This window comes from Delphinus delphis, chromosome 3 (assembly GCF_949987515.2).
Source record: "Delphinus delphis chromosome 3, mDelDel1.2, whole genome shotgun sequence".
Classification (NCBI taxonomy): Eukaryota; Metazoa; Chordata; class Mammalia; order Artiodactyla; family Delphinidae; genus Delphinus; species Delphinus delphis.
In genome coordinates this window covers 121,047,304-121,061,777 of record NC_082685.1, presented here as the reverse complement: position 1 = coordinate 121,061,777, position 14,474 = coordinate 121,047,304, and the positions used below count along the sequence as shown (strand labels likewise).

The window sequence follows — 14,474 nt, the reverse complement described above, 5'->3', positions numbered from 1 at the left end:
ACAGCTCCTTAGTACAAATCTTGTAGGCCTGACCTGGCTTGCCTCTATAGCTCAACAAAACTGACATGATATAAAAACTGAACACAGATCCTCAATGGTGACTTATTTATTAAAATCAAGTATGCTTCAATAGTCACTATTAGAAAATTTAATAACAGTAATCATGTGTGCTAGTTAATAAATCCTTAACTGCCATATACATATATTAAATTTCAAAGAACTCAAAAATGCTAAATATACAAAAGTTAAAAATAATACTGAAAATCATTTTCATGTCTTTGATTAAGCATAAAGAATCTGGGATCCTAGAGTACACACAGCAAATACAGTTGCAAATAATCAACCCTTCAGTGACTTGTTTTGCAAGTTTTACTCACAACAGATCTGCTTCTCTTGAAGCAAGCCATACCTATATTGTTCACAAGCCATTCTCTATTTCCAGGCTCATTTCTGTTTCACAAATGCCACAAGGACTTACGACAACCCCGTCTTGGCAGTACAAACCAGAATCTTATTGGGTGACAGAGTCACTTTCCCTAGAGTTTCAGAAAGCTTTACTAAGTAATTTTTCTATGAAATATTCACCTTCATCTTTTAATTGGTCAGCTTTTCCCACATCTTCAGGCACTGAGTTTGAGAGAGGCAGAATGTCATTCTGAAATTAAATAAAATACAATGTACTTCCATTTAGCTACATAAAGAGTCATCCCAGAGAACTATAAATTAAAGTAATAATTATTTAGTACATCATCTGTAAATCTATGTCATGACATCTAACATCTAAATAACACTGTCTGCAAGAAATAGGGAAAAAGTCCCCCAACATACTTTTATTAGAAAAACAAATATGTGGAATTTTTTCTAGAAAAAAACGGGCAACTGTGAATCAATTTTTTTTACTTGCTTTCACTGTATCTAGAAATCCTACTTCATAAACAAAAACAGAATCAGTATACAAAGAGTAGTAATAGAATTATGCTCAAAGGATTATTTAGTGAAAATTTTGAAACATAATGTTAATATCCTATGAGAAGTCAAATCCACAGGTACCAAAAAAAGCATTTATAATATGATCTTATTGTTTAAATATATGCACATACATTCACATGCACACAGGCTGAAAATCAAAGACTGGATAGGTATACACAAAAGGTTAACAGTAGGAATATTTGGAAGTAGGATTTTCAGTCTCTTCTTTATATCCTTTCATATTGTCCAAAGTTTTTAAAATAATGGTCATAGATTTATTTCCTCATTAAGATAATAAGCATGGGCTTCCCTGGTGGCGCAGTGGTTGACAGTCTGCCTGCCGATGCAGGGGACACAGGTTCATGCCCCAGTCCAGGAAGATCCCACATGCCGCGGAGCAGCTGGGCCCGTGAGCCATCGCCGCTGAGCCTGCGTGTCTGGAGCCTGTGCTCCGCAACGGGAGAGGCCACAACAGTGAGAGCCCCGCGTAAAGCAAAAAAAAAAAAAGATAATAAGCAGTATAAGATTCCTGTTTTTAGCACCTACTATCATCCTCAAACCTCTTTTTCAATAAGGTTCAAACCAAAGTGCTTATGAAAACTAAATGAAAATTTAGAAATGTCTTGAGTGGCACTGGAAACAGCATATTTTTCCATTTTTGGAAGATTCTTTTTAAATTGTGTTGTTGTTAAACTTGACTCCGAAGTTCATAAATGTTTATAATTTTCAAAAAAGTATAATTTGTAGTCAATATACCTATGTACCATATTTATTTATTTATTTTTTGCGGTACGCGGGCCTCTCACTGTTGTGGCCTCTCTCTCTGTTGCGGAGCACAGGCTCCGGACGCGCAGGCTCAGCGGCCATGGCTCACGGGCCTAGCCGCTCCGCAGCATGTGGGAATCTTCCCGGACCAGGACATGAACCTGCGTCCCCTGCATCGGCAGGCGGACACTGAACCACTGCACCACCAGGGAAGCCCTGGAGCCAGTTTTAAGAAACTATATTTTTAAAATAGTAAGCAACAAATTTTTACAATTAAGTACAATCAGAGAGAAATAGAAGAAGAAAAAAAGAGCTCTATTCAATCAATCTGAGCTTCCTAGGAGGAAAAAAAGAAGTATTGATCTCTTCAGTACTAGTCAATGATAACAGGAGCTAAAGAGTGAGCAAATCCAAGTGCCGTCTCACCCACAAGCCTCTCGGGCATCTCAGAGTAAAGAAGGTCGTCTTCTGCCATAGCCATGTCCAGCCTCTGAAATAGGGCTCCCTAAGGATGCCACAAGCTCAGAAAATGAAAGAACCACAGAAACCAAAGAAAACAAAAGGACCACGGAGACATTCCACTATCTCCTTGCATCTTGTCAGATAATTAGAATTCATCTGTTTGATGAATTAATGTATAGCTGTATTATCCTTTTTCCAAGTATAAAAAGAGGGAGCAGTTTACTGCCAAATTACCATTTTCATTGCAACTCTAAGAACCTCTTCCCAACAAATTCTAAAAACAGTCTGTGCGGTATTCTCAGCCATGTCCCTGCCAAGTTGAAGTATACCCTGCATGTTTCAGCTCCTCTCCTGAGTTCCTCATTCTGTACTGAAGCTTGAATACAGAGTTAGAATAATAAAAGAGGTTCACGTGGCACCAAAATGTAATGAAAAACCACCTGGGCAGACCCCCTGTGGCCCTAAACTCACTAGCCTTAAGATTTTTCAACCTTATAGTCCATATTTCCTGAAAAGGCCAGAAACCAGAGACCATGTAAACAGTCCTAGGGAGCAGAGATCAGAACACTTGGATTTCAGTCTTGGTTTTGCACACTGACCCTGAACCTTTCCCTGTTTAAAGAGCCCCATCAATGGCCAAATTTGATAAAATCTGCTTCAAAATGATGATGCAATTCCTGATGATTCCTCTTCTATATGGTTTCTTCCTAAACATTAAGACTTTTACTTTTAACTTGTATTTCATGTTTTCGCGGAATATCAATTCAGATGTCAGAAATCTAAAAACACCCGGATACTGTAAAGGACTTAAGAAGTCAACTACGATATATCATTAAATATAAAAGAAGGTGAGAGGATGAGAAGAGTTACTAATATGAAAATCTAAAGTACATTAAAAGTTATATTTTAGGTCCCAAATCATCCATGTGGACCAACTATCTTATACCCAGGAAGAAGTTAGTTACTTAAAGCCTGGCCCCTCAAATATTAACAATCCAACATAATACTGCAGTCATACTTAGAAAATGAGATACTAATGAGAAAACAAAGACAGCTTACCTTACAGAAGGAATTTGTGAACATTTCTGTCAAAGGCTGTGAAACTGCTAGATGTGTATCTTCTGCGCTGATTTTAAAAACTGTCTCCAAGCACTGAATTGCAACTTGAAATAAATTTTAATAGTGAAAAAAAATTAGCAACCTAAAAAAAGAAACAACCTTTTTTTCTGGTAGAAATCTGCTCTCTGCAATCTGTGGTAATTCAGCATTTTGATCACAGAACATATGGAAAACTAAATGGTTCATCTGCATAAAGATTTCTGTTTATAGACCAGCTATTGAGGGAAGACAACTTAGTTTCTTATTCCTCACTTAAAGAAAAATGTTACCTAGAATATAATTTCTCAGTATATGTATTACATCATATTCTTTTTAAAGCAGGTCATTAACAACATATTCCCCATTACCAGTATCTTGAATAAAACTTTAAAAACTATCTTTTTTAATGTGAGAAACAGAATTCTCAACCTGATTAAAAATAGTAAGAGAAACAGTCTTTGGCACATAGGAAACACTAAATATTAATCCTGGTGTACTTACTTATGTTAAAATAGTTTGGCTTTTAAAAATTCATTCAGGCATGCAAATTTACCAAGCACCTACTATGTGAAAGGTGCTGTTATAAGGTGGTAGAGATACAACAGTTAACCTAACACAAAAATCACGATCCACGTGATGAAGCTCACCCTTAATAGGAGGAGGCAGACAAACACAGTAAGTAAAGTACACGGCATGTTAAATGTTGACAGATGCCTCATCTACATTGATGTATGACAAGATAACCAGTATGGCTAGGGTACAGACTGGGTGGAAAGACATGGTGGGCGATTATGCTAGAACAGAGTCTGTCGCTGGATGACAAGGCACCTTAAATAATATTTTTAAAGGACATGGATTTGATGCTATGGGCAAATGGAGAGCCATTAATGATTTTAGTGAAGGAGAACAACATAACTGGATTTGTGTTTAGAACTAAAATACTAGTTAAGTATAGTCTAGTAAGAATGCTGAGAATGAATTAGAGAGGGAAGCTGAGGGAGAAAATGGAAGCAAAAAAGCAGGAACCCATTTATGGGTTCCTACATCAATGACCTAAACAAACAAGGAGCCTAAACTAGGGCAAAAACAGTGAAGAAGGCATATCCTGCCCTTTTTACAAGTCCTCACTGAGGGGAACGGAGGCAGATTCTTATCCTGAGAGTGCTCTCCTTTGAACAAGAATTCTCTTCTGGCTCAACAAGATGGGGATGTAGCCAAAGTGTCCAGTGTACTTCTAGACAGTGTGGAATAGATTCACTTACATTTGTGTATGACTTTTTTTTTTTAATTCAGTTTGTTTCAACCAAAAACAAAAATTAAAAACAGGTCACACATTCTCCCATTCCCCACTCCCTGTCTCTGGCAACCACCAATCTGTTCTCTGTATCTATGAGCTTGGGTTTTTATTATTATTATTATTTATTTTTTAGATTCTACATATAAGAGAGATCATAGGGTATCTGTCTTACTCTGACTTATTATAGATCCAATTACATTTGTGTATGAGTTTTAAAAGACACATTATGGTCCTGAGAAAATTACCTCTGTCATAAAAGAAACACTATTACTGTCACTATCCACAGATCAATTCTCCTTAGAAAAGGGACTGAATAACAAACTGAGTTACCAACTACCAAAAGTCAAAGTGTCTTTTAGAAAGAAAATAATGCACTGTTTACCCAACCCTCATTCTCTCCCTTTCTATCCTTGCTAAGTAGTTGTTCTTTTACTTCAGTTGTACTTTTACTAAACACACTGGGCCATAAGAAAATAGACTCTCATTGCCATGAAGACAATTAATTAAAAATAAATTATTATTAATAATAATACATGTATGTATATGTATAAATTTCTTTTTGATCGGCATCTTTCTTTCCTTACCATATTGGTCATTTACTGTGCCATGTATCTAGCTGGTACATGTTTCTAGTATCATACTTATCACACATACTACATTATATGCACTTAAAACATCGGTCTCCCATATTAGACTGTCTCCTTGACGATAAGGCCTACATTTTACTTATCTTTTGACTTTAACACAGCCTGGCAAATAATAGATGCTCAATAAATTTAATCTACATCTTTGTTTACAGTGGAAGTAACAGTTTAATTTCAGAGGAAATAGAAACAATAAAATCTGCAGAAGAGAGCACTTATTCCCCCCAAAACATTAATTCACAGCCTTGTGAAAGGTGGATAGAACCCAGCCGAGGCCTTAACCAGAATCAGAGTATGGAACATCACACTGACAGGGGAAAAGTCCACATAAAAATATGAGAGATTTTTACACTCTAACTTGTTGAGGCAATCCAGTCCAGCTGCTTTACCTCTGCTGCCACTAACCTTAGAACACAGATCTGGCACATTCTAGACACAATCAAGTATTACTAAAGGAGGTGGCTCTTTGGGTTTTTTTTAAACACAATTGTTCGTTTGTTTTAAAATCACTTTACTGAAGTATGATTGACATGTAAGAAGCGGCACATATTTAATGGACACAACTCAGCAAGCTTGGGGATAAGTATACACCCGTGAAACCGTCACCACCATCAAGGCCACAGACATATACATACCCATCACTTCCCAACATTTCCTCTTGTCCCCTTTATTAGGGTGTGTGTGTGTGTGTGTGTGTGTGTGTGTTAAGAACACTTAACGTAAGATCTACCCTCTTACTAGATTTTCAGTATACAATCCAGTTAGCTATAGGCACTGTGCTGAACAGTAGGTCTCTAGAACTTATTTATTTTGCATAACTGAAACTCTGTACCCTTTGACCATTACCTCCCCATTTCCTCTTACCCCAGCCCCTGCCAACCACCATTCTGCTCTGTGCTTCTATGCGTTTGACTATTTTAGATTCCACATTAAGTAAACACAATTGTTTTGATACATAAACTTGCTGCCAAAATGTTTAGTGTTCAACACTAACACATATTTAGAGAGATAAATGGTTTAGTGAAAAAACCCACCGCAGCCTTGGAACTCAGGACTCTCATTATCATTATTAATCTAGAAAAAAAATCGAATAACCTGGGTGCAATAATTTATCTTACTTTTACCTCAAGATTTTCATTTATGAAACAGGGATTATTATATGTGATCCTCCTTTCAGAAGGTTATACTCAGGAATAAATCATAAAAATCTAAAGAAATTCTATATACAATTTTGCTCCACTTTAACACCAAGCAATAATAGTCTGGTACTGATAAGGAGAGGGACAAGCGAAGAATTCTCAATAATACCATATCCCATCTATATAGCACTTTATACTAAAGCTTCCATATGCTATATTACCTGCCATCACTAATTCTTGACAAATCTAATTGTCTTGACAAATCTATTAGATAGAGGGGGCAGAGATCTCCACCTAACAGACTTAGAAATTAAGATACAGACCAAATGAGTGAGATGCCCAGGATCACTTGATTCAATTCATCAATTCAATTGAACAAATATTTTTTGAGCACCTATCATGTGTCAGGCACTTTTCTAGGAGCTTTGTATATAACAGTGAATAAAACAGAAAAGATTCCTGACTGCTTGGGGCTGCCATTGCAGTGGGGGATGGAGAGGCAGACTGTAAACAATATACTATACAAAGTAGAACAGGGTGAAGAGGATGGGAGCGTGGGGAGCAGAGCAGGGACGCAGGCTGCAGATTTAATGGCATGCTCAGGGAAGGCCTCATTCAGAAAAGAGGACTTGAAGGAGATGGGGATATTACCGTTATCTGGGGGAAGAACATTCCAGGCAGAGAAAACAACTGGAGCAAGCGCCTTTAGGAAAGAGCATTTGGTGCATTTCATTTGGTGCATTCAGAGTGAGGAAGCTAATTTGACTAAAGTCGAATGAGAAAGAGGAGGAGTCTGTGAACAACACATCACAGAAGTCCAAATTATATAGATCCTTTAAACAATGACTGAGTAACATGAAGAGTCACTGTAAGATTTTGAGTGGAAAAATGATGGAATCTGACACAGTTTGTTTTAAAGGATCACTGGTTGCTGCATTTAGAAAAGTCAATGAAGCAGCAATTATAGAAGCAGAGAGACCAGTTAGAGGCCATCACAGTAAAATAAATACTTAGTTCTATCCAGGGGTAATATCAGTGGAAGTGGGAAAAAGTCAAGATATCCTTTGAAGTCACAGCCAACAAGATTTATTGAACAGTTAGATGCAGAGTCTAAGAGAAAGACAAGAGTCCAGAATGATAACAAAACTTTTGGCCAGAGCAACTGAAAAGATGAAGTTGTCATCAACTGAGTTGGGGAAGTTGTGGAATAGAACAGATTTTGGGTGGGAGGATCAGGAGTTCAGTCTTGGAAATGTTCAACTTGAGGTGCCTGTTAGACATATAAGTGGAGATAGCTAGTAGGCAGTTAGATATAGAAGCCTGGAGTTCAGAAGAAAGGTCTGACCTGAGAGTATACATTTGAGATATCAGCATATACATTTGAGAGATATCAGCATATAAAAAAGAACATTTAAGGCCAAGAAGCTTAACTGTATCATCAAAAAAGTGAATGCAGATAATGAAGAGAAGAAGATCAAGTACTGGACCCTGGATATTCCAGGTGAGGGAAAACAAGAGGAACAAGCAAAGGAAACAGAGAAAGAGCAAACAATGAGATTAGAAGAAAACCAAGAGAGCATGAGGTATCCTGGAAGCCAAGTGAATAAATAAATAAATAAATAAATAAAGTATATGGGTGGAGCTTTATCAGAGGCAGCTAATAAATCAGATGAAGACTGAAAACTGACCATTGAACTACCTAAGACAGAAATTGCTGATGACCTTGATGAGAACAGTATGAGTGGAGAGATGGAGGCAAAGGCCTATCTGGAGTGCTTAAGAAAGAGTAGGAGATGGGACTTCCCTTGGTGGTCCAGTGGTTAAGAATCTGCCTTCCAATGCAGGGGATACGGGCTCGATCCCTGGTTGGGGAACTAAGATCCCACATGCCACAGGGCAACTAAGCCTACGCACTGCAACTACTGAGCCCATGCGCCACGAGCTCTGGAGCCCACATGCCACAACTAGAGAAAAGCCTGCGAGCCACAACGAAGAGCCCACACGCCACAACAAAAGATCGCGCATGCTGCAACTAAGACACGACACAGCCAAAAAATAAATAAATAAATAAATATTAGGAAGGAAGGAAGGACAGGAGAGGAATTGCAGAAAGCAAGTACAGACAATTCTTTCAAAGAGCTTTCCAGCAAGAGACAAAAAAAGCAGGCAATATTTCAGTGGGGGGAGGGGTAGGTAGTAGTATGGCAAGAGTAATTAATTGTTGTTTTTGAATTTTTAAGAAGGGAGAAAGTTTATATTCTGATGGAAATGATCTAGAAGAGATTGAAAATTTGCTCATGTAAGACAAGGAGGGTAAAATAACTAGAGTGAGAGACTGGAGTAGGTGAGACAGGATAGAATCCAGTCTGCGAGTAGAGGGGTTTCAGTTAGAAAGGACAATGGATAGTTCATCTATGGTATCTTAGCCTGGGCTTCTATGACAGAATACCATAGACTGGGTGGCTGATAGTTCTGGAGACTGGGAAGTGCAAGATCAAGGTGCCAGCAGACTCAACATCTGGTAAGGACCTGCTTTCTGGTTCACAGACAGCACCTTCTTGTTGTGTCCTCACATGGTAGAAAGAGTGAGGGAGCTCTCTGGGGTCTCTTTCATAAGGGCACTAATCCCAGTCATGAGGACCCCACCTCTTAATACCATCACACTGGGCATCAGGTTTCAACATACGAATTTTGGGAGGACACAAATATTTAATCCATAGTATATGGTAATAGTTAGACAGGCAGACAGGCAGAGTATGTGAGTACAGATGCTGGTAGGTGGGTAGATGGGGCAGAGAGAGTCTGTGGAAGTTGTTTTCTTATTACTTCAATTTTCTTGATGGAGTAAGAACCAAGGTCATTAACAAAAAGTGAGTACGGGGGAGGAGGTTTGGGGTTTTGAGAAGGCATGAGAAAGTGTTAAAGTGCTCATCTAGAGAGCAAAAATATGAATGAACTTGGAACAGAGGGCAGCATTAAAGGTCCACTTGAGGCTCACGATCATGAACTCAAAGTGGGACTAGTCAGTAAAGCTGGGTGTTTCATTCCATCTATACAAAGTCACATGGATATGGGCATAGAGTAGGTGGAGAGCTGGATTCAAACAAGGCTGGGTTTTACAAGAAAGGGAGCCATATACACCAGAATGATTATAATGATCAACAATGGAATTTAAGCTGGGTAAGAATAGGGGTGTGAAAAGGTAAGGGATCAATAGCTTGGAGGTATTGGTAGGTCAAAGAATTGTTGGGGTAGGGATTCTATAGGGAGTGAGCTGGAAAGACAGGCAGCAGAAGTGAAATGTTTAAGATAGAGATTAGGGAGGATAACAATAACAAGGTCTAGGGAAGAGTTTCTCAACCTCAGCAACTACTGACATTTTGGACTAGACAATTCTTTACTGTTCAGGACTGTCCTGAGCACTTGTAGTATCTTTAGCAGCATCCACGGCCTCTACCAACTAGATGTCAATAATACCAGCCCCCCAGTCGTAACAACCAAAATACCTCCAGATAATACAAAATCGCCCCAAATTGAGAACCACTGGTCTAGGGTATGACCAAGCAAGTGAAAGTGGTTGAGATCACTGGAGTACAGAAGGTCAAGAAACCAAGTGGGAGAGAACTGGAAGAATCAGGTATGAATGTATTACAACTGCCAAGAATTAAGATAGGAGTACTGCCAGAGAGACAGTGCGCAGGAGCCACGATAGTCAAAACATGAAGCAGATGTCAGCAGATGACAATAATTAGGAGTGAGTGACATAACCTGATGACAAGGCTCAAAGCTGATAATACATCAGCTTCACTGTAGTGGTAAAGCTGGTATGAGAACTTAGGCTCCTCTCCTAGGGCTTTTTTATTTTATTTATTATTTATTTATTTACTTTTGGCTGCGTTGGATCTTCACTGCTGCACGCAGGCTTTCTCTAGTTGCAACGAGCAGGGGCTAGTCTTCCTTGCGGTGCACAGGCTTCTCGTTGCAGTAGCTTCTCTTGTTGCGGAGTACGGGCACTAGGGCATGCGGGCTTCAGTAGTTGTGGCACATGGGCTCAGTAGTTGTGGCACGCAGGCTCTAGAGCGCAGGCTCAGTAGTTGTGGCACACAGGCTTAGCTGCTCCTCGGCATGTGGGATCTTCCTGGACCAGGGCTCGAACCTGTGTCCCCTGCACTGGTAGGCGGATTCTTAACCACTGCGCCACCAGGGAAGTCCTCCTAGGGCTTTTTTAAATGTCTAGAAGGTGGGCAGACATTTCGACATGATTTCATGTTCAATTAAATTAGACTCAGAGAGTCAAAAATAGGGGCTGGTCAAAAACAATTGGCACCACTTCTGAATGCCATATATAACACACAACTGAAGGCACATAGTTTTGGCCAAATACCATCCTAAAAATAGGACACAACATCTTGGTTTTTAAAAAACTCTCAATTTTCTTTCTGGCCCTTAAAAGTATTATACTGCCTTTGATGAGGAAAAAAACATCTTTTATTAAATGATTCCATTTATCTGTTTGCTACAGAGCACCATAAACAACATTTTCCTTAGATAACCAGTCGCCTTTATCTTCACATAGTCTAACCGCCTTTATCTTCACATAGTCTAACCATCGAGGAGGACAAAAAGACCCTAATGGACTGATTGCAATCTCCAACTGTGTGTCACCAGCTCCTCTCACTGCCACCTGGAAAGATAATCTCACCAGATTGCAAGCAGATTTAGAGCAAATGCCCAATTTTCATCCCAACTTCCTAAAAGCATATTCACAAGGGAAGTACTTGTTGAAATTAATAGATGTGTCCCCTTTAGACAAGAAACAGCTCGAGATGGGCAATTCTAATTGTACTTTTATTAAATTCTCTCAAATGTACTGTCTCATTGCAATAATTAAATCTTTAGGCCACAAGGAAGCTGGGCTCATTGAACCTCCACAAGCCCAGCTGCAGAATTCTATCTTGTTATGGCTATACTGAATTTAAATTTTCTAATGCATAAACATGAAGCAGAAAAGATGGTGTCAAGGAAACATGCAATGCTATCATCCAAGTCCTGCTCAACTTTACAGATTACTGAATCTAATATTTAAAGCTAACATAGATAAGGGTAAAATCCTCTTATTTCAAGTCCTCCAAGAGGAAGTTATCAGAGCTTAATAGTGATATAATTATTAGACTTGCATAGTGCTTTTATGATGACCAAGGTGTTTTCATATATTGACTCTAAACTGGATGCTTTCCTATTAGGAAAAGACAACAAGATCTTCAAAGTAAGAACCAGGATTTAAATCTCAGCTTTGTCACATATTAGCTGTGTTATATTACTTTATCTGCTTTCATTTACTTATCTGTTGAATGTGGATAATAACTAACTTAACAGTTACTGTGGAGAAAAATTTCCCTACAATATGAATAGCATAGTTCTGACACATAATAGTTGTTCAATAAATAAACAATAGTTGGGCTTCCCTGGTGGCGCAGTGGTTAAGAATCCACCTGCCAATGCAGGGGAAATGGGTTCGAACCCTGGTCTGGGAAGATCCCACATGTGACGGAGCAACTAAGCCCGCGCGCCACAACTGCTGAGCCTGTGCTCTGGAGCCCGCAAGCCACGACTACTGAGCCCACGAGCCAAAACTACTGAAGCCTGCGTGCCCTAGTGCCCGTGCTCCACAACAAAAGAAGCCACCGCAATGAGAAGCCAGCGCACTGCAACGAAGAGTAGCCCCCACTCGCCAAAGGCCCACGTGCAGCAACCAAGACCCAATGCAGCCAAAAATAAATAAAATAAAATAATTTTTTAAATAAATAAAAAACAATAGTCCTCTTGTTGTTAATTGTAAAACACAAAACAAGCCTCAGAGAATGAAAACACCATAACCTTATTGTAAGGTCTCTCTCCTTGAAAAATCTACAGAATGTTCTGATTTTGATACAACAAAAATAGCTTATAGCTATTTTAGTCTTTATTTATAATTATAACACAAATGAACATAGAGAACAGGTACCTACCTTCCAAACTCTCTTGCTCATCTGAAGTATAAGCATCCATCTGACTTTGTTCCCGTAAGAAACGAATAACTGCATAAACTAGGTGCTTGATGGATGACATTTTTAAAGTTTAAACACTTTTCCTTGATAAGAAAAAGGAAAACACTGAAATAAGTAATTTTAAAGAATCATTGAAGATTATAAATCACAAGGGTCATAAATTACATTAAAAGTAAAAAGTCTGTATTATCTTCACTTCTTTCTTTTTAAAGAGTCAAGAGAGCATAAAGTATAGATATGCTAATGTATGACATTTTCATTTACACCCAGTAATATTAGGTTATGTTAAAACTTGCAAAAGTAAAATCTTTCTCAAAACATGTACAACATAGCTTAAATTCTCACTGAATAGTTCACTGTATCTTAACAGTTTATATGGTACAGATCCAGAAAAGGACAGGGGTATAGATGCAGATATAGAAGTCCCCAAAAGGCTTTAGTACTAAGTTGAGGGAGATTTCATACTGCTGACTCAGAAGCTGATCCACGCTGAGTATTTTCCTCTGTTTCATGAGATTTTTTTCAAATGTATGCACAATTTACACTCCACCTACTTTTGTAGGTGGAGACAGTTATGTGATGAGAAAATATATTAGGGAAAGGTTGTTCAGCCATTGGGTGTCATTTTTAATAAAAATGGCATTTCTATTTAATCAAGACATGTCAGAAAATCATTGCCTAAGTCGATGGATACTACAAACCGACCAATGCTCTCTGCAGTAGCTGTGCTCTCGTGGACAAACTGGAAGCTCTGGGTCATGTTCATTCACATGGAATACTATCGCATCCAAACAGTGGCGCAGGGCCATCATGCATTAATGGCTTATTTCCAATAAATCGAATCATCCATCTGCTCCCCAGGTTCCCTAATTCAAAGCCAGGGTGTGGTACCCACCACTAGGACGTTTATTATTTGTGTGCTTATTTTAAAAGCGAGCCCAGCCAATAGGCCATGGGGTTGCAAGTACTAAATAAGGCCCCAGGGCAGAAGGGTGAAAAAAGACTGGTGGGGGGGGGAGGGGAGCGGGGGTGCGAGGGGAAATGGAGAAGGGCAACCTCCTCCGGGCTTCTCCCCCTTCCTCTCCCCAGAGCACATCGACCTCCATCTCCCTCCCTTCGGTACCCAGGCCTCGCCTTGGCCCTGACGGGGTTTGCTGCGGGTGCGCGGTGCAGGCCCGGTCTGGGGCGGCGGGAGACGGACCCCTCCCATACAGAAGCCCCTTACCAGGGAAGAGGACGCGAGACGGTGGCAGCGGGCCCGAGGGCGTCGGTAAGTCGGTCCGCCGCCCCGCTGATTCTCCGGGCTTGAGCCTGGCTTCGAAGCGCAGCGCTGCGAGCGGTGGCCCAAACTTCCCCAGCTCCCAAACCGCCGCCGCCCCTTAGCCCACCCAGCTGTGCGCTTCAACCCAGCTGAGGAGCCTCGCCAGAACCGCCCCCGGGGCGGTGCAAGACGCACAGGGCGGGACGCGGAGCGGGCGCGGGGCGGGGCGGGGCCGGGGCGGGGCTGAAGTGGGCGCCGGCTTGGGGCTGACGCACGTGGGAGGGTTCAGGAGGAGCTTGCCGCCGCCGCCGCCGCTCTTGTCTCTTCTGCTAGGCCGCCGTGCGGCTTCCCGGCGTCCCGAATCCCTCACCCCCAAACCGGAGGACAGCGCTCCCTCAGCCGCCGTCGCCTTTCGGCGTTCCCATGATAGCCCAGTGCTTTTCGGCTGTGCGAAGCCTCCACAGGTACCTCCCGTGCGCGTGTTAACCTTGACCTTGGGCAGAGCGGGGTCTTCCGCCCCGTCACTGCCAGGCGCCTCCGCCCAGCCTTTACAAACAGCACCCCTCCGACGCTCCTGGAACCCTCCCTTCCCACAGTCCGCATGGTCTACCCCGAGGGACACCTGGCGCGGGAACTTGGGGCCACCTTTTCTTCATCCGCTCCCTTGAGAGGGCGTCCATTCCCCTTTGTTTGGGACTGCCTCAGCTGCAAGCAGTGAGACTGGTCCCAGGCCCAGCCCAAAACGAATGCAGAAAGATGGTAGGGATAAGAAAATCATTTGACTTTCGTCCC

The 14,474-nt window shown here is 40.9% G+C and overlaps 2 protein-coding genes across 4 annotated transcripts in view; one reads left to right on the top strand and one right to left on the bottom strand.

Moving 5' to 3' along the window:
- Positions 1–13,906, bottom strand: part of SGTB (small glutamine rich tetratricopeptide repeat co-chaperone beta) — a 47,810-nt gene extending 33,904 nt beyond the window's left edge. Inside the window, exons 1-4 of one of the 2 annotated variants that reach the window (XM_060009421.1) lie at positions 13,647–13,906; positions 12,383–12,504; positions 3,256–3,359; positions 586–655 (exon numbers count right to left, since the gene is read on the bottom strand). In XM_060009421.1, coding sequence (XP_059865404.1) covers positions 586–655; positions 3,256–3,359; positions 12,383–12,482 — 274 coding nt within the window. In that variant the 5' untranslated portion in view covers positions 12,483–12,504; positions 13,647–13,906. The remainder of the gene's footprint in view (positions 1–585; positions 656–3,255; positions 3,360–12,382; positions 12,505–13,646) is intronic. The other variant, XM_060009420.1, reaches the window with a different exon arrangement.
- Positions 13,907–13,986: 80 nt separating this feature from the next.
- Positions 13,987–14,474, top strand: part of NLN (neurolysin) — a 99,874-nt gene continuing 99,386 nt past the window's right edge. For both annotated transcript variants that reach the window (XM_060009413.1, XM_060009414.1), the window contains exon 1: positions 13,987–14,146. In XM_060009413.1, coding sequence (XP_059865396.1) covers positions 14,106–14,146 — 41 coding nt within the window. In that variant the 5' untranslated portion in view covers positions 13,987–14,105. The remainder of the gene's footprint in view (positions 14,147–14,474) is intronic.